Genomic DNA, 25,314 nt, shown 5'->3' with positions numbered 1-25,314 from the left:
GGGAGCCGCCGCCGCCAGCCCGGCCGCGCTCCGCTCGCTGCGCAACATGGTGGCTGCGCACGCCTCGCACTCCGCGTCCTCCGGCGAGTGGATCGCTTGCCTCGATAAAAGGTACCGGCATCTTCCCGCGGCGCCCGCGCTGCACCCGGAGCGGGCAGGCGGGGGGCGAGGCGCCCGCAGGAGCCAGCGCGGGGGGCGGCGGGGGGAGAGCGCTGCCGGCTGCGGCGGCTCCGCACGTGGCGGGCGGCGGCGCCGGGCGGGAGGCGGCGGCCGCGGGGCTGCGGCGGCGGCCGGCGCTGCGGGCGGGCACCGCCATGGCGGCACCGCCGCCTCCCGCCCCCTCGCGCGGCGCGGCTCGGCTCGGCTCGGCTCGGCGCACCTCGCCTGGCGGCCCCGCGCCTCGGCGCTGCGCTCGCCGCCTCGGCGCTCCTCTGCGCACCCGCCTCTCCTTGCCGCGCCTCAGCGCGCCGTGCACGTACAGCGCCTCAGCCCCGCGGCGCGCTGCACCTCACAGCGCCGCGCGCAGCGCCTCATGGCACCTCACCTCAGCGCACCTTGCGCCATCGCACCTCGCCTCGCCGCACTGCCCCTCTCTGCTGTCCATCGCCCCTCGCCTCGTGGCACTGCACCTCACTGCACCGCACCTCCCCACGTGCACCTCGCTGCACCCCACCTCCCTGCATCCCACCTCACTGTATCACAACTCTCTGCATTGCGCCTTGCTGCGTCCCCCCTCACCGTACTGCAGCACACCCCAGGACGCTGCATCTCACCTCAACAGCACGTGGTGGCCCGCCACACCTCAGCTCACCTTGCCTCATCTTGCCCACCCTCACTGGTGCCACAGGAAAGGAAGGACCATCATCTCTCGCCATCATGCAGGCAGGTGAAGGTCCCTGGGTCTGTGAACAGGCCTTGGGCCTGGGGACAGTCGCTGAGCTTGGTGTGGCATCGCAGTGGGCAGCTCACAGCCCCCTTCCAGCATCCACAGCCCCCCGGGGCCGTGCACCTCGTGTGGTGGGACTGGTGGTGAGCGTGACGCGTTGGTTGTTGCGGTTATGTTCAGAGGTGAGATGCTCTCTTACGGAAACACAGATATTATATATATATATATATGTGTATATATATATATATAAAATTATTTGGACTGATTTCCCCAGGGAAAGTGGGGAGAGTGAGTGAGAAAAATGAATCAGCAGTGCCTAGTGAAACCATAGTGGATGGCTTGTACATTTCCTGCTATATCATTACCTTAGCACTAACTGCATTCAAAAGTGGTATTATTCTGTTCTGAATGCTCACTGTATCTCTTGTAGTCTAGGAAAATATTTTAAAAAACAGACCATGATTAATGGTACACACTGCACAGTTTAAGCAAAGACAGCACATATCACTTATCTTGACGTACAGTTATTTACTGAGCATCATTAGCCAGGTTTTGACAGGTGACATCATTTGGGGCTACGTTATGAAGAGAAGCCTTTGCTTACATGTAAAAAATTGCCTGCACTCATCATTTCTACCATTTTCAGGTAACCATGGGTAGGACTGCAGCTCTGAATGTGCTTTCCACAGTGATCCAAGCATCACTGGTGGAGACACCTATCACTAAGAACGTCAGTTGGCCTCCCTCATCTCTTTTTGCAATTTTGAAAGGATAGAAAATAAACTTTTAGAACTTACATAATGTGTATAAATGTTGAAGGTATTCTAGACATAAATATAGATGATGGCAATCTAGTCATACAGAAAGAAGTGAAAATGAAGCCGAAGGCCTGATTTGTCACTCTGTAGACTGACATGGATGAGTGCAAAGAAGCAGGGAATGAACCCTAGTACTTCTGAATAGGTGAGCCTGTCATTTCTCAGGGTATTTAAACATAACAGATTATGACATTTAAATCGTGAAGCAAAATTCGAGGTTTCATGATTAATGAGAAAAAAGTTGTGGGTTGTGAATGCTATTTTTAGGAAACACATCAAAGCATTTAATATAGAAGTTTCTCTGCCATTTTCTGTCTATCTATTTATCTATCTACTGTTACTAATATAGAGGCCATTTTTACAATAAGAATTTTGTTAGAGCTGTTAAGATGAAACTTTTTTTCCTTTTTTCTCACCTAGAATAAGCTAGTAGCACCTGTTTGTTGAGTGGAAAGTATCAGTGACAGTTGCCCTGAAGGATCTTTTAAGCAGCACGCTTTCCAGAAGACAACTGGGATGTGGGACAAACTCAGCATGCGAGAAATCATACTTTTTCTCTTGTCTCTGCCATTTACTTTGTCACCTTAGGAAATACATTTACATGTTGTGTTCTTGTGTTTTTCCATTTAAAGAAATTACACTTAAAGCCATGTTGGAAAACTACTGTAAGAATCTAAGTAGTACTAGGTAAAGTATTTTTGAATAATTTATCTGCTTGTATTGCTAGAATGTAATTCTTTTTTTTTTTGAATCAACTTGCTTAACTCATTTGAGTTATCATGTGATTTCTGCACATTTTAAGTGTTTGGCTTTATCTTAAAGCACTTTCTAAATGAGGTGTGGATAATATTAGGACTATTCAGTGAGTCGACTCACTGTAGAAACCACATTTTTAAAATTAAATATTAATTTACCTTAAAAAAGTGGAATTTTTACATAGAAATAGGACATCATATATGGTAATGATGTTAAGCTCGTGTTTCTCCCCAAATCAGTGCCAGACTACAGCTACTAACATCAAAAAACGCAAACACAAGTATAGCAAATAACGAACTATCAAAATGTTTTATGAGAAATGTTATTATTGTGTAGGGTACTGTGGGCCAGGGCTACTGATGCTTCAACCGTGCAACCTCTGGATGTGGTTACTAACCAAAGCCAAAGATCAGCACTTAAAAATCAAATACACAGGACAGGATTTATATGTAAAGTCATAAGTGCAAAGGTAGCAAAAGACCGGAACAGAAAAGGTCAGCAAACTATGCTCTGTCAAGAATATTTTATTTTTACAGAAAAGAGGGATGATCAGCAGTTAGCAAATGTATATTCTAGTTGTGCAGGGAGATGTAAATCATTTATCTGTTAAGGAAACCAATCCTTCTGTCTTTGAAATAAATACTTGTATTTGTCTTTCCTAAAGAACAGAAGCATTTTTCTGTATGCCCTCTCCAGGCACAACTAGGAGGAGGTTGCTGATTTATGCGCATGTGTACACTCTGCCTAGGAATGACACCTTCCCTCCTCTCATGGTTTATTTTATATCATTAACTATTTAACAAGGAGATTTCCACATAGACTTCCATGGAGACATAATTACTGCATGGTAGACTGAGTATTTTATACATGACTGTGATTTCTCCAAACCTGATCACGGTTTCCAATTCAAAGAAGGGTTTTAATTATTTCAAATGCAAACTTTTAAATGATGTATAGTGTTCACAATGATCAGGTGATCCTAGAATTTTATATCTGCTTTTGGTATCCAGTGTTTTCTTTTGTGTTAAGTATAGTCCTCAATGCCTTAGCTGACTGCAGGAGCAGATCACAGCAAAGCGTGTAGCTTTTGCTAGCCTGTTGTGCTAAGTGTGTTCTGATCTTTGCTAAGCTGTTTATAAATTATTTAAGTATGAAAGGGTGTTTTGAGGACATATTGCACATAGTGAGCTTTTATATCCTTGTCATTCTGGTAGACTTTAGACCTGCATTATTTACATCTAGCAAAACCAAACTAATACCTACTGGATAATATCTCAGATCTGTTCCACAAAAAAAGCTCCCGTAGATTTGCATATGAGTTCAAACTAAAACTAGATAACAATAGCATACTTGAATAAGGATTTGTCTTTTAGTTCATTGTAACATATGAGAAGTAAGTTATTCTTACATGCATAGTAGTCAACATGACTGTTGTGATTATAAAGATAGGCTAGAAGAACAACTGTTTTTCTAAATGGAGAATTTTTGGTGACAGAAATAAAGAAGAATATTTTGCTTAGGTTGTCCTCCTCTCCAATGTGTAATTATCTCAAGGATACGGGGATAATGATTTTATTAATATTTATCTTTTATAATCGCTTTGTTGTATTGTTTTATTTACTTCTAAAATATTTTTAAGAAATTGAAAAGGGTACAGTCATCTCTCTATATTTTTAAATATCTAGACTTGCTTTTTATTTATAACAAATATATATAAATAACTTAATCATTTTTTGTGTAGGTGGGATCTGAACAAAATCTTGGAAACACGCTGCAGCTCCTGTCGGCCCGCGTGCCTGGGGCTTCCTCCCGGCAATCCATGGCCAGCTGGTGTGTGCTTAGGTTGAGTCTGCGTGGGGATGTATTTGCAGCAGGCACCAGGATGTGAAAACTCAGAGACAGAGCAGTATAGAGGTAGTCTGGGTACTTTCTAGCACTCGTGCAGAGGTGCAGTTTTCTGAGAGTGAGGAATAATAATGAATTTTTCTTTCCGCATCATGCAACTCCTTTTCTAGTCCAGTGCAAGGGTGCAGTCTTTGATGAATAATAAAAAAGAGCCCTTTTTCTTTCTCCCTCTCCTTAGAGAGACCAAAATGCTTATTAATACAGCCTGCCATAAGTTTGTAACTCTCTGCATTTTATTGCATATATGAATGCAAAATAACTCATAGCAAGATCAGCAGTTATATTTTGAGCAAATTCAAAATGTTTTATTCTATGTCATCATAAGTTTAGACTTTTTTGTAGCTTCAGTTTCCATTTGTTACATTTGATTTTATAGTACGTCATAAGTTTTATAGAAATGTATTGAGGAAGACAAAGTGATTTCCCTGTACCTGATGTCTATGAATATCACCATGGTCCCGCAGCGCAGACTGTGAGCGCAGGGCGCGTTAGGACGTAGCGTCCTCGAGCTTACGTGGAAGCCTTGTGAAGTGGCTGGACAATCAGCGTGCAGTCTTGTAGCGAGAGAGTTTCCCTTTTACCAGAGACAAAGCTGCAAATTTATCTAAAATGTCCTTGTCTGAGTTGCTTCTGGAATGCAGTTAGAATTTAATCCCCAGAATTCTGTATTCTGGGCAGAGTTTTGCATAGTAGTCAATAATGTTGCATGTTTTATAGTATTGCCCTCCGTTTTCCTTCTGTCCTTTTGACTAGGGCCTAATTCTTGTGGACCACCATTAAGGCTCCTCATGCTGTCCTGCTACTCACATTTGCATTGCCAGACTAATGTAAAGGTGGGGTGTGATGTGAATGGAAAAAGCATACAGTTGTGTGAAGATTCCTGTACTCGTAGCAGGGAAAGAGATTTATGACTTTGAAACTATCATTACTCAGAGCCTCATAAAGAATTATTTTTGCAAATTAAAATTCTGTTTAAAAGAATCCTATATTGTAGCAGAGAGAATAAAAAGCCTCAACAAACCAACTAATTGAAAATCATAAATTGAAAGTCAGGTTGTCATTGGATGTGTATCAAATACATTTTTTTTTTGTTTTCATTATCCAGTGTGACATCTATTTTCCGCCTGCATGTTATTATTTTGCTGCATTTAACTAGCTCATCATTCTTATCATAGAATCATAGAATGCTTAAGGTTGGAAGGGACCTCTAGAGGTCATCTAGTCCAACCCCCCTGCACACGCAGGGTCACCTAGAGCACGTGGCACAGAACTGCGTCCAAGCGGGTTTTGAAGATCTCCAGAGAAGGAGACTCCACAACCTCTCTGGGCAGCCTGTTCCAGGGCTCTGTCACCCTCACTGTTAAGAAATTTTTCCTTAAGTTCCTGTGGAACTTTTGGTGCTTCAGCTTCTGGCCGTTTCCTCTAGTTCTGTCGGCCAGCACCATCCTCCTCACTCCCTCCCTTGAGGTACTTACATACACTTTTTTTTTTTTTCCTGTTGTTATTTTCTGCACTGTATTTGGCATGATTGCAACTCTCACTATCCTGCTGCTTAATCAAAGTCTTCAAGGAATGTTTCCTGAGGTGACTTTGCACTCCATCTTCGATTTCAGCAGCTGTCAAAATTTATACATGCCAATGACCGGTGTTAAACTGCAGATGTTGTTTCATGGTTGCTGTAAAAATTCATTATATGCTGTAAAAAAATGAGGATCCTAAATGGTAAAAGTGCATTTAGCATAGTAGATTTGCGGATGGCAGCGGCCAGAGTTTAAGTCTAAGTGTATCAGCACTTGTGCATATTGTTCAATTACGAATTTCATTTGCAATGTATCTTAGAGTTTGTCTTCATATTAAAGTGCTTTTAATGTCTATTATGAAGTTGCAGTGCTGGATAATGTAATTTTATCCAGATCTACTTCTACCAGAGGGAATGTTAACTGGCTGAGCCCCAGCTCATGGTTGTGGAGGTTGGAGGGTATTTTATTCAATAAGCTTTAGTCAGATTTTGGTTACAAAGCATGTGCCATACACACAAATTTTCATAAATAAAAGGAAAAAAAATCCTTGTAATTTGATTCTTTTCCCTTGGAGTGTTTTGTCCTTTAAAAAGCATATAGTGAAAAAAAAAATCTGTATGTTTTATTCCTGATGTTCAAATAATGTGTTTTTAACTTGTGCATCACCAGTTTTGCTGTTTGTATAACAACTTTTCTTCAAGCTGTAACTGATTTGTATATATAAGAATTCTAGAAAAGGTTAAATTAAAATTTTAAGAAAATTTAGAAAATTTCAAAACAGGTTTTTTTAAAAATTAAAAATTTAAAAATTAAAACAAAATTTTTAAACAAATTCAAAAATATCTGATAAACCTCAGTAAAAGAGAAACAAAAATCCCCAACTCCTTTCTCCTAACAAGTTAACAAGTTTAACTGATTATAAACTGGTGCTGGCCGTGGTTCTTGTGATTTCTGTCTTTCACGGCACTTACAAGCATTCAAATATTTAATCTTAACACCACCAAAATACCTTCTTTTATGAGACTATTATGAAGCTTTTTATGAAGCTACATATGAAGAGTAATGCTTGCCTAGATTCTGTACAGGTGAAGAATAACTTCAGTTCTCCTCCTTATGTGTTCTGAAATTTGGACTTGAATAGTTTGCACTTAAAAACATGCAGTGGCTTTCTGAAGATATTCTTGTTAATAATCTCCAGTTGCAAATAGTCAGGCGGAAACATTGTCGAAGAATTCTTTCTTCTCTATAGAAGTACATGCCAGAATTCTTGACAAACAGATAAATCAGGGGTAAAATATCTTTTAAAGCAGACTTACTGAACACAGATGTTTAACAAGTATTGATGCTGTCACCCACATGCGTAGCAGTGATGTTGTATTCCTGTATATAGGCTGCAAAGAAGGAGACAGATAATAAATGATGTGTCGTTTGTGAAAACGTTAATGCCAAATATTGTGCAGTGCTCTGAAGAGGCAAGCCGGTGATATAAATAACGACCTGGATAAAACATTCAGTGGTCAAACAAAACAGAAAGGGTTGCAGGCTAGTGAAAAGGAATGCAATGCTCCTGCTTTGTATTTTCTCATTTCATGATCAGTTTGCATTCCTGCCTTGTAACACGGGAAATGCTTACCTCGTGTGGCAGCGGTAGCGCAGCGCCTGGCCAGGAAATCAGTGTAGAGGAGAACGCTTTAAACCCAAGATTGTGGGAGTCACCCGTGTGTGTAGTGTCCTTAAGGGTAAGAGATACTAAGAGTGAACCCCTTGTTCCTAAATCAGTGCCATACCTCCCATGTGTTTTTTTGTCCTTGCAATTGCCACGACCGAGATGTGACCTTTGCCCAGTGGTAGTGGCTGGGCCTGCTGGTGGTGGCCGGTTCCCAGCGGCTGCTGAGTCTCCTCCTGGTCTTGCACCCTGCAGGCTTGGGAGAAGGCAGGGTAGAGGGGCAGCTGCCCCGCAAAGATGCTGTATATTTGGGAAAATGAATTAAAGCTATTTTTGACAAGCAAGGTGAAGACAGATGTAAAACTTCACAGTTTGTTTTACTTAAAAATTTATTTAAATACATTCGAGTGAGCCTGGGGGCAGCTTAGAGAGAAGGTGGGAGCTTCACTGAATGGAGTCAGATTTTTCTGCCAGAAGGATGGTCTTGCCTTAACCTGCTTCTGTTCTAGCCGAACTCTCTCCTAAATTGGTGAGAGCTGAAGGATTTTAACTGATTTTAAAGAGAGTTATCCACACTTTCAGATTCAACTGTGGTCATATTCCATAAATGAAGCTGAGGCTTTCAAGAATAGAGTACATTTAGGAAAGGATGGAAGCTTCAGTAGAGATCCCAGTGGATTTCTTTAAATAACGTATTTGAAACCTCTCTGAAATGGATTTTTGAACTTCTGATGCCCGTAGTTATCAAGTTCTAACTCTGCGGCACCAGCAGTGGGGGGACACTTCAGTAGTGCAGCAGCAGCAGCGCCGCGGAAGAGAAGAGAAGGAGACAGTGAGCAGGGGGGCCAGTCCCCGTGGGCGTCCTCTGTAGTGAGCAGGAGCGCTGATCACGGAGGAGGGACCTCGGGGGCTCTGATCCGGCAGCAAAGCCTTCCCGAGGGCCGCGCGGGGAGACGCTCCTCTCTGGGGGCACCTCTGCACCAGGCTCCCGGCTGGAGAGGAGCTCCCGGCTGCATTAATGCCACGGCACCCACCGGGCGACTGCAGTGACAGTGAATCCTGAGGAAGTCACTGTTGGACAGTAGTTGTTCTTCTCTAGTTATATGTTCAATTATTAATGTTCTAAAGAGTGTTTTCCTTTATTATTTGCTTAAATATTACCCCCAACCCGGGTTTACCAAAAGTCAAGTTTCAACAAGACAGTAAGATAGTTGCAATAGGAAGAAAGTTAATTTATATTATCCTGTACTGATGTTGTTCCTTGCCAGGCAGCTTATACTTAGGTGGGAACCCAAAACAGGCATCATAAACAGATTTGTTAAAGTTTAGTGATTTAGTGATGATGACAACAGCTATAATGTTGATAATTTCATTAAAAGGTGTCTCCCCAAAGACATGGGGAAAAACAATTAAGTGACACCGTGGTGCTTCATTATTCTCATTACATTTTCTCGCTAAGTAAAACTATTATTTTGAAAACTGTGATTGCTGCAGATTAGAAACACCTAATAGAAATGAATTTGAGTACTACTGCTATTACTCTTATGCAGATGCAAAATTCGAGATCCAAGTAAAGGGCCACCTGGCTGAGACAGCTAGTGCTGATGAGTTGCAGCTGGCAGCTGCTTTTTGGGGGAAACACATCTAGAGGAGGACACACCTTTTCTAAGATAGTTTAAAAGTTAAATCGTTCATTGAAAGCCACTTCCATGTTCTAGGCCAGTTTCCAAATACTCTAGGTCAAAATATATGTCTTTCTAATAAAAATATTTGTGAAACAATAGATACACATATTAATGCAAAACCTGGTGTATTTTGAGAAAAGGCTACTGAAACGATTGGCTTGCAATAATTAATTATTGAATATTGTAATAAATCATTTTATAGGTAGCTACTGTGATCCAAGCTTGGATTCCTCTTTTTGCACAGAGCTTGTTGCTGCACATCCCCCTTTTCAGGGCCTCTTCACCCACTCCTACTACTGCTCGCCAACGTGAGGAAAACATCACTTTGATTGATCTTTACCAATAAATATGGATTTGGGTTTCTGATCGATGGCTCAGCCTCCCATAGGGAAGCCTCTCTTTCCATGATGACTCTTTCCTGGGGTTGCAAGGCAGTTTTGTCAGAGGAGCTTTCACTGCAATTAATCTGCCCCACGAGGTGTCCCCACATCAAATGGAATGAGGCCCTGCTCTTACCTTGTCATGAACGACATGGAAATTCCCTCTTTGTAGCCTTCAGCAGCTCTTATTAAAAAAAAAAAAAAAAAGTACGTACCTATACCTTATATCACCAAAGTCCCTGCCAAATACTTAAGCGTGTCCTTTAGCTGAACCTGAAGGAAGAGAGATTTCTGTACTTACATTTCAGGAAACACACTGAGAGAACAGAATGTTGATGAAATTTGCAAAATATGTGGTGTATAATTTGCTAATCCTGCCTGCTTTTTCCCTGTTCCCCTGCATCAAACAGTTTAAAATCAGAAGCACTCAAATCCTGCAGTAGATGCCATGCAAATGAACTGATGGACTTCTACAGTATTTGGCATAGGGAGCTGCGTGAATGAAGCAGTCTCAGAGCCGGAACTTTTCCAGGAAAATGGGATATACTGAGAATTACTACCCTACCCTTTTCTTTACTTGTCAAGTTATGCTGTTAATTTTGAGAGTTCATAAATTGAAGGAGTTAGTATTATAAGTGGTGGTGTAGTTTGGGTAGGAATCTCCTAATCTTCTTAAAAGAGTTTGACAAGAGCATTAATGCTTATTAGTATCTGTCAGTTAGAGCATATTAGAGCATAGCAAAAAAAAAAATATAGGTGAAAAATCTTACTTGAAGGATTTCAAAAGAGAGCTATTGTAGTTGATTGTGATTTGAAGTGGTAAAAGGGTATCCCTGGGATCTAGAAACAACCATAAACACCAAAGAATCACCAGCTGTAGTTAATAGGGGGAGAATTGGCTTATAAGCAAGAATAGAGATTTAATCCCACCTGGACTTCATTTAGTAAGAAAATTGAGAGTCAGAGATGCAATATAAGTGGGACCTGCGGCCTTTCCTTAGGGATAAAGGCTTAAGTAGCTAAAGTCTTTGAGTCTGAGGCAGAATTAGTGTTTTTTTTTTTTTTTTTTTTTTTTTTTTTTTTTTTTTTTAAATCCTGTTAGAAGCTTTTATATTAACAACAATGTTAAGGATATTAATGATAAGTATATGTTGCCTTAACCATTGCTGTTTGTTAGTTATACATATATGTTTTAAGGCCTTATCCCCTGAATAAATGTTTCTGTCATGTAAGCTACTAGTGCTTTATTGGATGATAGGATCACTTGTTTGTCATTTGGTGACTCTTGCACCTGAAATTCCAACATAATCTCTTAAGAAAGCTGTTTCTTTAGCTGATAGTTGGTGTTTGGTGTATTATGAAAGTTTTTAATAGTGTCAGTTAATGGTTATTTATGTGCTGATTCACAATGTTTGATAATCATATTTAAAATATATTTTACTAAACTAATTTGCATTAGTTTTGTAAATATACTATAATTTTATGAACTCCTGGTCTATGTGCTACCTTATTGGAAGAAATTCTAAAACTTCATTTTTTGTTATTGTTGCTGAAAGCAATAATGTAATTCCTTTTTAAATTTTAAATGTTTTGCTTTATTTTTTATCTAGGAATGCCTTTTTTTCTCTAAAAGAAGGAAAATAGGTTACAAACTTTACATATACTACTTGCTGATTGAGTTCTGTAGGCTTTTATTTCATTCATGGTAGTGCATCAACTCTCCTAATATTTTTTAACTGCACCTTGACATAGATATGTTCTCCTATCTCCACTTGTTTTCAGGATTCATCTGTCTGTTGTCAGTTTTTAGAAGGTGGGTTAAGATTCTTTACCCTTGCTGATGAACAGTTTTTAAGACTCTTGTCTTGTTTGTATACATAACTTTTCCAATGTTAAGAGAGCGTGTAAGAGGCTGAAAGAGAATGTGCTCATTAATACCGTCATTCTTGTTCGGAGTGAGAAAAGAGAACTGAGCACTCAAGTTTGTGCCCAGTAACATCTCAAAGAGGTGGTTAGAAGGGGGTGGAAGCTTTTCTTTTAGGCACATAGAAAGCTCCTATTTTGAGCAGTAGTTCTGCAGGCTTTTCGTATGCTGTCTGAAGGCAAAACTTTATACACATATTAATGTATAACTTCATGTTTATAATTCTAAGCCCTTAGAATGGGGCCTGCAACATCATATCTACTTGCATAGTTATTGCTACAGGAGGGCTTTGGTGCTGAAGGGGATTTCTGAATGCTGCCTGTACTAAAATGATAACAACTTTGCTTATCCTGACAACAGATAGCGTGATGTTTTGTTTCATTGTGTACTTACAAAATGCATTTTAACTGGTTTGTGCATTACTGCTGGGGGGGATATGCCAGCACTTGTGGGATTGGTGAATGCAGGTAGGGAGATACTTCTGGTAAAGCCCTTGAGAACTCTCCTTTGTCTTCTTGCAGGCCTTTGGAGCGGTCCAGTGAAGATGTGGATATAATATTCACTCGGCTGAAGGATGTGAAAGCCTTTGAGAAGTTTCATCCAAACCTTCTCCAGCAGATATGTCTCTGTGGATATTATGAAAATCTGGAAAAGGGAATCACATGTAAGAGAGCTTCATGTGAAGATCTGTTTTGCATAGATGAAGTTGGAGTTGGGATTGTCTCTAGGAGATTGATGAGAGAGCCGAGCTAGTGGAACACTCATAAAAATGTTTACAGTCTTAGTCATGGGCGAAGGCAGGCCTAAAGTGCTCCTTGCTCTACAGTCTGTGGTGACTCTATGGCAACAAGGCATATGTTACTGGATATAGGACTCTGCCACTCTTTTACTGAAAGATTAGAAGCCAGACACTGCACTTAAGCTTCATTCTTCCCCTATAAATGTGTTATCTCCTTTTTCTCGTTTGTTTTGGGTGCCCTGTGATGTCAGGGCAAAAGTGAAATCTGTTGCCTGGGTAGATCCCTGGTAATACATGGCTTGCAGTCACTCTGGATACAACCTACGGAGCTGCATCCTCTTGTGGGGTATAACAGCTCTGTGCCTGCCCTAACAGCCCCTGTGCCAGGTGAAGCTGCACAGCTGTGGTTCTTCACAACACATTTGGGAAGAAGTGGGAATGGGAATCTGAGTTCTCAGTGCTGTACCAGGGGAATAGCTGATGGAGACCTGATGTAAGTGTTTTGTTTGATAAAGTCTCTGAACTTTTCCTGATAAATTTGGCATGCTTTAGGCACCCAGGATTGAAGCCTGTTTTGAGCAGTAGGAGTTCTGATGGTTAGTAATCACACAGCTGAAATGTCTCAGTATCTAAGTCCTGCAGCAGTTTCTCAGCCAGAGCTCTTACTAAAATCAATGGGATCTGTATGAGCATTGGAAGAGTCAGAATATCAAAGCAAAAATGTTCAGAAAGTATTTATTAGCAAAAGTAGGGATGAAGGAGCAAACGGGGGAGATGGGTGAAGCAATGCTGTGTGCTTTCCCACACCACTGCTGGTCTCTGGATCAATATACTATACTGGGTGCTTTGCAGTGCATTGCCAATGTTATCAAACAACTAAATCTGATGTGGCAAGCTTTGTAAGGCCAGCAGTGGTTACAGAAATACAATAATCTGAATTTAACATGTTTGTTAAAGTTGATAAATTTGAGTCAAATTTTTATTTACAGTATTTGTCTTTCCAGTGTTTCGTCAGGGTGATATTGGAACAAGCTGGTATGCTGTCCTGACAGGATCGCTGGATGTTAAAGTTTCTGATACAAGCAACCATCAGGTAAAATACAGCTTTTAAAAAAAAAATCAGTTTTGTAGTACAAACAAAGGTTGTAGCTTATATCTGGGTAGATAATAATGGCATATATTGTACCAATATTTTCTTATGACAAGCATGTTTTTCTCCAACTTTCCTTCAGACTAGCTTGTCCTTTGTCCACAGAGACAAACCATGCCACTGATTTTTAAGGAAACTGAAATGTAATGCAATGAAAAGGAGTCTACATCTGAATATAAAATAGGATTCATCATAGTCTTTGCTCATAGATTTTTCTGAAGTGCAGCTAAATATCTGAGTTTTTAAATTATTTCTCTGGAAATATTAGTCACTGTTCTAAAAAATTAAACCCACAGTGCAGTCTAGCAGCAGACTACAGTCCCCACTGCAAAAAGACAAATGGCTGTTATGTTACACTACAAAACTAGAAGTATTATCCCAAATATATTGAAAAACAAGAAAAAGTCCCTAAACTTACAAGTTATTTCTCAGTATTTGGCACTTTAAAAAAAAAAAAAAAAAGTCACTGTTCAGGAAAAACTAAACAGATTATTCTCCTGGAGAATAATTCATAGAATCATAGAATGCTTAAGGTTGGAGGGCATGTCTAGAGATCATCTAGTCCAACCTCCCTGCACACGCAGGGTCACCTAGAGCACGTGGCACAGGACTGCGTCCAAATGGATTTTGAAGATCTCCAGAGAAGGAGACTCCACAACCTCTCTGGGCAGCCTGTTCCAGGGCTCTGTCACCCTCACTGTTAAGAAATTTTTCCTTAAGTTCCTGTGGAACCTTTGATGCTTCAGTTTCCGGACGTTTCTTCTAGTTCTGTTGGTGGCCACCACTGAAAGGAGGCCAGCACCATCCTCCTCACTGCCTCCCTTGAGGTACTTATAGACACTGATCAGGTCCCCTCTCAGCCTTCTCTTCTCCAGGCTGAACAGGCCCAGCTCCCTCAGCCTCTCCTCATAGGGCAGATGTTTCAGGCCCCTAATCATCCTTGTAATCAATTGATCATCAATTAAACAATTGAACTGTATTAGTCTATTCCTTAATGTGTTGTGAAAAGTTACTTATGGGGTTTAGCCCTGTTTTGCTTGGAGAAGGTTTCATCTGTGTAGTTGCAGAATAAGAGTGAGCACATGATTACTTCTAAATAGCCTGACAAGCCACCTCAGTGCTTTTTAGGCTTGAATGAGGTGGTATCAGTAGTGTTTTTGAGAACTAGGGAAGTGCTAGGAGTGCTTTCAGGAGCTCTGGTGCTTTCGTAAGCACCATGGATCAGGCTGGTCTAGGGACCGTTGCTTTTCCCCATAGTCTCTCAGGTGTTTGCTGAGCTCTTGGCCAGCACTGGCACCAAACTGACTCCTAGTGACTTCAGAGCTCAGCAGGGGCTCAGAAGCCTCGGGAAACACTTCTGCAAGCTAAGAGTAGCTTTCCTGACTTACATAGGTCTACTTTGAGACTTACAAGGTGTTGTGGCACAAAACTTTGCTTATGCCGCTTTTGCTCACAAATCTATTGGAAGCAGTTGAGGAATTGCCAGTGTAACAAGAAGACTTTAGACCCCACCCACTTTATTTCTAGGTGATGTTTCCTTAATGTAAGTGGCAGGCTCCCTGCTGTGTAAGCAGGGCAGCTGTGCCTCCTGGTTAGGCAATCCTTTGTACCATGTTCTGTACCCACTCCCTCATCCGAGATCTTGGGCTGTCAGGCTAGAACTTGAAGCATATTAGTGCTTTTCAACACCCCCCTTCTTTGAATATAACATGTATATGTGCAGTGGTAAGTCTTAATTCTTTACCTAAAGTTCAGCTGCTCAGGCAAGTGTGGGTTTTTTTTTACTTGCTTGTAAAAAAAAAAAAAATCCATAGTTTCTGCCACAATGCCACAATCTCCAGTGAAACTGAGTCAGAGTGCAAGTCAGTGCAGTGTGTGTGTGATGGGTCTTTCTAATTTTTACAATAAAATGAGAGGATATAAAAGGAACTTCTTTCATGTCATTTTAAGCAACCTCTTCACTAAAGTAGAGACTGGTAGAGAGTATAATTGGTCTAATCTGAGCAATTCTCAGAATGGTCTGACTGCCAGTAGTATTGTCATGATTTAGAACAGTACTCTTGAGAGTCCTTTTTTGTCCAGGCTTAAAGAAACTGGGTATCTTTTCTGCTATTTGCCAAAAGATGGCACTACACCTTTGCTGAGAAAAGCCTCTGCTGAATATATCCACATAAGATTTCAGGATGGTGAGGCTAAATGACCACACTATTTGAAGTGTTGATTCATTATATGGAGGATAGAAGGGTTCAGGTGTTTAAAAAATCTTGTATGTGTATATACATACTTTTTTTTCCTGCTTGTTTGGAGTTGTTGCAAGAGGCAGGTGGCTCTACTGATTCACGCAGTCCATCCTGCTGCATGATTTCTAAATCAGTTTCCTTCTCACAAGAACAACAACCTGAAGTCTTACCATTGCCTAAGATACAACTTCACTGATGGAAGAAGAACAGTTTCTGCATTTACTGCACTAGTGTTGCAGACGGTGGGTGGGAACTCGTAAATAGTGTTTGAGCCTGGTATTTTCTATTTTTTGCTCCATTTTGGTGTTTGTACAGTATCCTTCCTTGATTTCTTGTTCCTTGTCCTTCCTTTAGCCTAGTTCCAGTCTTGCCTGAGCTTTCTTCTTAGCACAATGTTCATCCTTCTTGAGCTTGAAATACTTGCTCTGGTGGGCGCAGTACTTCAGCATTCCTTGCAAGCCTGGGTAATGGGAGAGAATAGTGTGGCCCCCCAGGCAGGCAGCCCTGGCAGTGGTGAGTGCTGTGCTCCAGCTAAGAACAGATGACCAATGCTCCACATGCAATGCTGGTAACCTCCCCTGGGGCATGTTTCCCATCAACAGCTTCTGGGAGCCAAAGTGTGTTTGTTTTTTTTTTTTTTTTTTTTTTTTTTTTCCTCCTGCCAAGCCATGGTAATGATTAACTGATCTGCAGTTAATTTATTATATGATGAATAGCACTAAAGTAAGGCTAATTATTAACTTATAGCCTGTCATGTATTCCATGCTATGAAGGTCCTATCTGCAAAACTTTGAAGGACACTTGAGGTAGGACTGGGGGATACCCAAAAGTGTGGTTTCTGGATGCTATGCTTAAGAATTGGAGATGGGATGGATATAAGTGGCCTGATTTTTTTTTTTTTCTAGTTATGTAACTGAATAGAGTCCCCAGTGCTGGCATTTTTGGCAGAATCTGAGTGATAAGGTGGACTCCTGCATGGTTGCAGTATGCCCAGTATATAATGAATATATTTCTGCGCTTACATGAATGTTTTCTTGAGTTTCAAATATTTGATGGGAATTCATCTGCTAACAGCATCATTACTCATTCTTGTTCCTTTAACCTGTAATCCTTTAACCTGACAATATTGTCCCCTTAAAAGAAGGATGGTGTTGAGCATTAACTGCTTGTGCTGAAGAAGGCACTTTGCCTTTTTGTGTGATCAGGAAACAAGCAGTTTACTAAACTATAAAACTACCAACTTGCAACAGCTTTGGGAAGCTAAGGCAGAAACAAGAATCAACTCCATTACCAGGAACCATATTCTAGTTGCTGTCTACTAGAGACTGGCCAACTCCAAATGTCTATCATTACAAGAAATCATATTTCATCTCATTCATGAGTAGTAAGCAATATCAGCTCCTTAATCAGAGCCATAGTTGTTTTATGGATGGTGCTTAATCAAGAAATAAGATCTCTATCCTGCTTATGGGTTGGGTCCCAAGTTACCTTGTCTTGAAGATAACACCGTATTCCAAGGGGAGTCCAGAGCTGCTAAGAAGCACTCTGCTTTGGACTGGTTCAGGCATCTTGCTTTCCCATTATGCTAGAGAACAAGTAGCTCTCTGCACAAAATCACACTTTTTTAAATAAACTTAATCTGTTTAATTTCCATAATTGTTTCACCAGGCTGGTCATGATCTTTCATTAAAGCTGGAGACTGTTACCAGTGTTTCAACAACAGCTGTTCATTTGTTATGTCTGTTCATCACAGTGACCAACAAACAGAGGGAAGGGAGGCCCTCTAAGAATACCCTTACGTACAGAACCAAGAGCAGCATCATACTGTCGGAAGCCAAGAAATCAGCCTCGTCCTTTCAGCAGAAAATCCTTCCAATCTTGCTGCTTCAGGGATTACAGTCTTGATAACCCATGTTCCAGAAATCCCTGGGACTTAAAAGCTTTGTTGTTGTTGTTTCCCCAATACGGGGAAATGTTGTCTTCCTGAGCCTGGAAAAAAATCAAGCTCCATTTTTGCCCCTTTCTTGGGAAGCTGACACCTTCCATTTAACAGCACTTTTGCCAGGAAATAAGCCTTTGCTGAAGTTCCACAAATCAGGTGTTTTTCTCTGTTTGGCCATGTTCCCCAAGCCATCGTTGTTCCAGCCTTCCTGTTCTAATTCTAATATATCTCTTACTTCATCTTCTGCCTTCCCTCTACCTTGGTTGTTTGCTACTAAATTTCCCTTGCATCATCTTCAGCTTCCTGGACCCACCTTACTTTGGTTTTCTGCTCTAAATATGTCAGATGCAAAAGTTTATAAGTTTGTAAGTTTACAATCTCATGGAAAAAAATACAAACTATGCCGTATCTTCAGGAAGAGATAAGCTTACTATTGTACTTGGATTCCTACTGGCTAAAAACTGTTTAGAAACAACTAATAAACTAATAATCTTTTAATATTAAGATGAGCAGGAGGTTGCAGCAAATGACTGTTTGAGATTTGTTCCCACTCAAATGATTTTATCATGAGTATGGTATTGATATCAATATTGCTATAACTATGTTGATTAAAAATATAATATGAACCTCCCTTTTATTAGGCTTTTATCTGCCTGCCTAGGAAGCTAAACTTCAGTGAGCCTGGAAATATGCCTATTGTATAGCAGTTAGTATGTGCTCATTCTTTCTGTAGTCACTCCTAGAGTTGGGTGGCTGTCTCCCCTGGGAAGAGGAGTAAGGATCTTTCATTCCATCTTACAAAGAGCTTCCAGGACCTCTGCGCAGGCAGGTGGCCTAGAAACCTGATCCAAATGTGCTGAAGGACCTGGACTTAAGTCCACGCATCTAGCGTGTAGTGAGTTCATGCGATGGTTGCTGTGCTTCAGCTTCCTTATGTGGACACCTGGGCTGTGATTTCTCACAGAAAGTGTTAGTATCATCAATCAGGAGCAAGCTGAGGAAGGTGACAGCAAATAATAATTAATATTTACATTTTTATCTATTTTAATAAGAGGAAATATTCCGTGTACTGATTAAATGCTCCCTTAAGGAGGATCCTGTTTGGGATCTGATAGCTGAAGTGTAGGAAGCTGTAGTGTGTATCACAAGAGGGCAGTGTTAGAATACAGAACAATCTTATTGCTTGCCGTGTTTGGTACTAAAGTGGTTGGTTTCAAAGGGAGCTATATAATATAGTTGCTTTGAAGAGCTTGACTAGAGCAGGCCTCTCTATTTTTGTTAGTTCTGTTGCACCGAGGCAGTGAAATATGCTTGCTGCTCCTGACTGTGCCAGTAATTAAACTTGGCATCTAAATGGGACAATGCAATTTCCATAGAGATGTGATAAGATAACCTCTCCTGAGCATCTCTGTAAAGTTGGCTGGCTGCTCAGCAATCAAGAAGACAGAAAAAGGCTTATTTTAATGGTAAAAATGTCATACTAGAAACTGTGGGGATAAGTTTGAAGTTTTTTGATCTTGCCTCAACTTATTTGTAATGAATACCCTGATAACTATTGTACTTAAGTTGCACACAGATTTAGAAAGTACCTTTCAAAATAAACAGGAACTGCAGCCTGTTTTGAATGTACTAGGAGAATGTCCTTATTCTTACTTATAAACAGACTCAAGTTTACTTTTTATTTGGCACTGTTATCTACTCATTGTTATAATTGTGTGTAGTAGTATAAGTTCCTTTCTAAGATAGCTTAGAGTGGTAATGACTTCAAAATATTGTCAACTGCCTTGTTTTATTTTAAGTTTTTAGCTCTGCCTGGAAAATGAACAAATTCTCAAGGGTCGATTGTGAAAAATCCCTAATATAAAGTTGGAGATAAATCCAACTGGCAAAAGTTTGTGTGGCATAGTCACTGCTATGTTTTTTTTAATAGTCCAAAGAACCTGTAGATTCAAGCCACGAGATGCCCTTTGGCCAGATTCTGCAGCATTGTTTCACTGTATTTGTGCCTTTTACCCCCACTGGTTGATATGGTCGTCTGATGCAATGGGAAGGAAGGAGGATAAGAAAGAGGGTTGCTTAGTGGTATTGCAGTGTCATGCAGAGGGCTGTGACCCAGTAGCCAAACTAGTTAATGGTCCTGATGAGAATGGCCATGCAGAGAGATTTGGATGTTTGAGATGTGTCATGGCTTTCTGAAACTGAGGCCAAAAGAGGTATGTGATAAGATGAAATGGTGTAAGGGAAGGGGTTTAAGGAGGCCAATCACTGCAATACTGTTTTCTGCATGCAAATGTGCAATTGCCATCATGTATTTCTGGGATAATCTGTATGAAACCAAAGGATAGGCTTTGTGGTGTAGCGTAAATATACTGAAGCTGGCTTTAAATGAGCTTGTTTGAACCTGAACTGGTCTTTCGGCTGTAACGGAGACTAGCGGGGACTAATGTGCTCAGCTGAGAAGCAGGAGCCCTGCAGAGGAACAGGGGTTCTGATTTTGAAGTTAGCTTTTTCACGTGTAGAAAAATCGCTTCACTTCGGTCTACCAGATAAGCTGAGAAAAAAATCAAGATATTGCCCTTTTATAGGGTCAGTTGCTAGGAAAGTGCAGTTCCAGTGTGGAAAACCATTGCCATATTGCCTTTTACAGCAGTCTGGTAAGGATTGTATTTCTGAATGGCCGGAACATGCTCCAGTGGCAGTGCTGGAATGGGGAAGTCACCTCAGTGCGGATGACTAGCATTCGTTTATCTTTGTTTCTGTGATAAAAGGAAATTTTGGTTGAGGATGAACTAAGTATTGTCAACGTAGTAACAAGCTACACAATCTACTCTTAAGAATCCTGTCTTTTGCACATCTCCAGCTAAAGACTGGGATTGTTTGGGGCTCTTGTGTTGGGGAGGACCACAGGTGAGATAAAGGTACAAAAACTGCAAAAATGATGAAACAAAAAGCATCAACTTCCTTATAAATTCAAAATATGGAATACACGTGAGTTTCAAAGAAATGTCCAAGTACTTTCCTCCTCAGACCAGTTCCCATTTCCTATTTTCTTTGCTTTCCTCATAGACACCATGGTCTTCCCCCAACTTATCCCCATTGCATTTGTTTCTTGTTTTTGCTTAATGAAGTTTCTCACAGGAGAAGGTATTCCTTATGCTAATAAGGCTGGCAGAAATTGGACAAGGGAAAAATATCTCCTTTTTTCACCTCCTCTCCGGTTAAGAGCGTGTGTCCCTGTGCCCGCGGTTCACCCACAGTGTGCAAACCCTGTACGCCATGCTGGAAAACGGGAAGTGTCCGCGGAGGAGCGTCCGTGACTGTCCCAAGATGGCGGGGGAGGGCCCAGGGCAGAGCCTGGCGTTTGCTTCGCCTCCCTCCCCTGGCGCTCTCGCAAACCCAGGGGTGCTGCAGAGGGACGGGCGTTCAGCAGCTCTCACTGCACGTGGCTCACCAGCCGGTGAAGCCAAATCCGCAAACAGCCTGTGATTTGAACACTGCCTACCATTTAACAGTGTGCTCAGAGGACTGATAGCAATGAAAATAATCGCGTCCTTTTATTATTATTTTTAAAAGTCTTTAATGCAGCTTTTCAAATAGCACTGCCCCTTCTAGCTGGTTAGCAGCAGCTAGAACCCCCTGCTGCTGCTGGGATTGCCGAGGGGAGCCGGGAGCCGGCAGCAGTCCTGCTGGCGCCGAGCAGCGGGAGGCCCCGCAGGGGAAGGTTAACGGGCCTGATAGAAACACACACCTGATTCCCAGGCGACCCGCGATGTATAAACAGGGGGCAGGCAGAAAAGGGGTCTCTGAAGTCTTGAGGAAGCCGGATGGGTTGCTCCCTGGCTGGCTGTGAGGAAGCCACATCTCTGTGTAAAGAAATGATGGCTGAGGGGAAAACTGAAAGAGCCTTCCCTCAATAGAAGCCTGGACTTGTCTTTAATGAACGTGCAACCTGACATCCCACAAGGTTAATTTATTTCTGAGGTTGAACAGCCGCCCCATCAAAAGCTCTCTTAGAAAGTGGTTCCTTAGCTAACACCTTTCTCTTCTCTATTATGTTTTTAAAAATATGCTTTTGAGGAGTTGCAAGAGATCAAATAAGGTGATGGTGAAAGGAAGTGGGAAAGAAATATAAAGATGTAAATATAGCTTGTGTTTCACTTAATGGGAACACTTCTTTTTATGCCAGGCTGTGAATTTGTTTGTTCAGCCCCACATAGAGGACTCTTATCTGAATGTATCAAAATCGAGGATAAAATATTGGAGGTTTGGTGATCACAACTTGAATGAGCAATAGACCTATTTCCTTTGTAGCGCCTCTGAGTGCGGTTGTGAATAGTGACACACATAGTATTTCAACTCCAGAAGCTATGCTTGTTTTGGTGGAAGCCTTAGTGCATAGCCAGGATAGTAGCCTGTTTGTAGAGACATCTGTTTCTTTGGTGCTCATTTGCAATTTTTTTCTTTCAGATAGTGCCCATTCATTCAGTGTTCCTTGAAAATTTATTTCTGACAACTGGTAAATTCTTCTAGATCTTTTCTAAGATGTAATTGATTTTATTTTCCTGAACAGATGATTTTATATGGTAATATCCATGCAAAAGCAATTTGCTATGGTTCAAGGAATTTAACTATTATGGACATTTGTCTTTGTAATGCAGTTATAGAGCTACTAACTTGATCTTAATAACATTTGCCTATTACTGCTTATTAGATGCATGAAAGGAAAACAATGCAATTTTAAGCAGAGAAAATGATGCTGAACTATGCTCATGCATCTCCTTGTTTATTAGCCATGAGCAGGGAATGGATGGGATGATAATTTTCTACGTATGTTTTTGTAGCCATTTCAGGAGTCTTACATGCTAGAGTTAAATTCAACTCCATTTTTTTAATGTGCAGGTAAAAATGGATAGTGTCTTTGTGCATATATGGGCATACTCTACCCATCTATCAATTTCTTAGTAAACCACAGTTTGTATCTATTTAAATCTTTACTGCTGTTGCTATTTTTTTTTAATTACTCAAAAGACAGTTTAGGCCAAACCTAGATTTAAGCATGTATGTAAAGATCTTACTGCAGCAAGTTACTTAGTTATTAGTACTCCTCCCCCTCCTTTTTTTTTTCTGTCTCAGCACTAGCTTGAATTGGTTTCAGAACTATTCCAGGAGAGTTGTTTGCCAAGGGGGGTTGAATTGGATATCGTTCTGTCACCTTCACCCACACTTTTGGGGTGGAATTTACTACAGATTTAGAACCATTCTGATCAGTCTGAATCTATTCCAGGTTGTTCTGGACTTTAGTTTATAATATAAAACTTATATGAAATGATGTGTGTGTGTGTGTGTGTATACATATGTATTTTTAATCTGGTACTTAATGGGCAGGCCTTCATTAACAATTGAAAAGTTTACTGGCACTTTCAACAGAAAGGCCATGAGTCAGTATTTGTGTGTGCACTGTGTTCAGGCCTTGTACCATAGACAAATATGTTACAAATACAAGAGGATATTGCATATGAAAAGTGTTTGCCAAAGAAACAGCAGTCAAATTCCCTCTCTGATGAGGGCAGCATGTATAGGGCAGAAATTAATATTCCAGGATTGCCTTTCTGTTGCTAGTTCTCTTATCGTTTGTGAGACTTCTGACCTATATCATCCCAGTGGTTAGATCATTTTGTCTTTAATTTTGTTTTCTTTAATTTAGAGAATGGCTGAAGAAACTGAAGGCAATGCTGTGAACAACTGTGATATGAACACTCTTAACTCCATGAATCTCAGATCCCAGTCCCCTGAAATATTTAATTTGTCCTTTTACTTTTAATTCAAAGGATGCTGTGACAATATGCACTTTGGGAATAGGAACTGCTTTTGGAGAGTCCATTCTGGATAACACTCCTCGCCATGCTACCATCGTTACTAGAGAATATAGTGAGCTCCTTCGAATTGAGCAGAAGGATTTTAAAGCACTTTGGGAGGTAAATTGAGATTTCTTTCTATGATTACATACTCCTATATTTCTTTCTTGCAGGCATTGCTGATTTTAATTTTCCCAACTTAATTCAACATACAAATATTCTATAGTAAAACAAAATGGACAGACCTTCATGTGCTTGGTTTTTTTGGAAACTGCTTGCTTTCTACTCACTTGCTAAAATTAAATAAGTGAAGCTTTTTTATGATGGAATTTATTTGTATACTTGCAGACATTGCTTTATCTGCCTCAAAGTTGCTTCTGTTGCCTGTAATTACAAGGAGAGTCTATCCCTACAACGCTCTGGTCTTCTAAATTACTCTTCTTCACTCCTATCATCCCCAGCTGCAGAAATTATAGAATTGGAAGATGGATCAAGATCCATTTAAAAACAAACAAACAAAAAGTTGTCTGATGTAACCCTTCTTTGTGGAGAAAATACTGCTGAGTTTCTTGATCAACATCTGAGTGCACTTCGGTGTCCATGCTGAAAAGGCTTCATTAACATCTTACTGTGCTATGCTCTTGGTCTTTAAGCAGCAAGTGTTTTTGTAAGTGTCACACAGTGTAAAAAGCCTCCTGGGAACTGGAAGGCCTGGGCTGCACCAGTGTCAACTTCTACTGGCAGGTTGGTCTAAATGGAGACTACAAATTTAGGTGTCATATGCAAGTGTCTGGTGACACTAACTATACTTTAAAAAAAAAAAAAAAGTAACATTTGGATTTTGCTTTTCCCAAGCATAGCCAGGGAAGTTCTTATTTTCAGCTTTCTGAGAAAAAGCAGTGTTGTACCTGGATAATGGTCCCAAAGCACTAGTAAAGCAAGGCTTGGCTTTCCAGAAGGAAAATCAAACCTGCAGCTAGTTATGCTGACTGGAATCCACTCCTACCACTTCTCTGCAAATATGGTGCCCTGAGCATAGTTAGTCTTATAGGATGATCAAGATAAAAGACTGAACGCTCTATCATGTATTATCACATACATTTGTGTATATGTATATATATATGTATCTCATATTATGTATCATATATTATTCTGACAAAGCTAGAATTTGTACCACATCTTGATGTCTTTAGCTAATAAAGCCTTGTAGCAAGTGTGAAGCAATTCATAATACATTTTTTTCTGCAGTCATACTTGTTTTTTCTCTCTAGATGCTGCGTTATAGTTTTTCTTCCTGACATTCCCAGATTAAACATTCTAGTGCTCTGGTGTGTTTTTAAGGTATGCTAGGTTTGCCAGAAGCTTGTAAAGGAGAGGATGATTTACAAGCTCATTGTAGGAGAATTAGTCCAGGATTTCTCAATTAAAAGTCTTTGCCTTTTAAATACCCTTTTAATTGTTAAGATCTGGGTCATCTCATATTATAACTGCTAAATTGCTGTCTGTTTATCCTGTGAGGAGTATCTAGAGAAAAGGGATGTAAATGCCCTTCCATAAGATTATTTTTTTTAAATATATATAAAAGTTGTTTTAAAACAGTGTTGAAGCCCTTTCTAATGGCTATAATAATGTTTATAATATTGTTTGAGTTTTTTGTTACATGCTGTTAAGAAAGACTCTGCTGTTATGTACTGGGAGCTGTCATGGAGAGCTTCAGTGCACATCTTGTGTGCTTCAAACGATGACATTTTATAGTAGATAATACTGGAGCTGCTGCAGGTGTCAGGCAGAGACCTCCACTGAGCTTTGTGGTATCTATTTGCTTTTTGTACTGTTTCACATTCGGTG

The 25,314-nt window shown here is 40.6% G+C and overlaps 1 protein-coding gene across 1 annotated transcript; it reads left to right on the top strand.

Annotated features, from left to right (window-relative positions):
* LOC104570487 (rap guanine nucleotide exchange factor 4-like) lies at nucleotides 1-23,586 on the top strand (the record flags this gene model as incomplete). The annotated part of the gene is made up of 4 exons (XM_088540354.1): nucleotides 1-111; nucleotides 12,062-12,204; nucleotides 13,284-13,372; nucleotides 23,440-23,586. Coding segments are annotated over exons 1-4 (444 nt in total), but the record flags the coding sequence as incomplete, so codon positions are not given.
* Nucleotides 23,587-25,314: the final 1,728 nt, after the last annotated feature.

The sequence above is a fragment of the Tinamus guttatus genome, unplaced genomic scaffold (assembly GCF_059628265.1).
Source record: "Tinamus guttatus ecotype Peru unplaced genomic scaffold, ASM5962826v1 Tinamus_guttatus_pri_ptg000060l, whole genome shotgun sequence".
NCBI classification, from domain to species: domain Eukaryota; kingdom Metazoa; phylum Chordata; class Aves; order Tinamiformes; family Tinamidae; genus Tinamus; species Tinamus guttatus.
The sequence above is the reverse complement of the archived record's forward strand: the minus strand, read 5'-3'. Positions and strand labels throughout refer to the sequence as shown.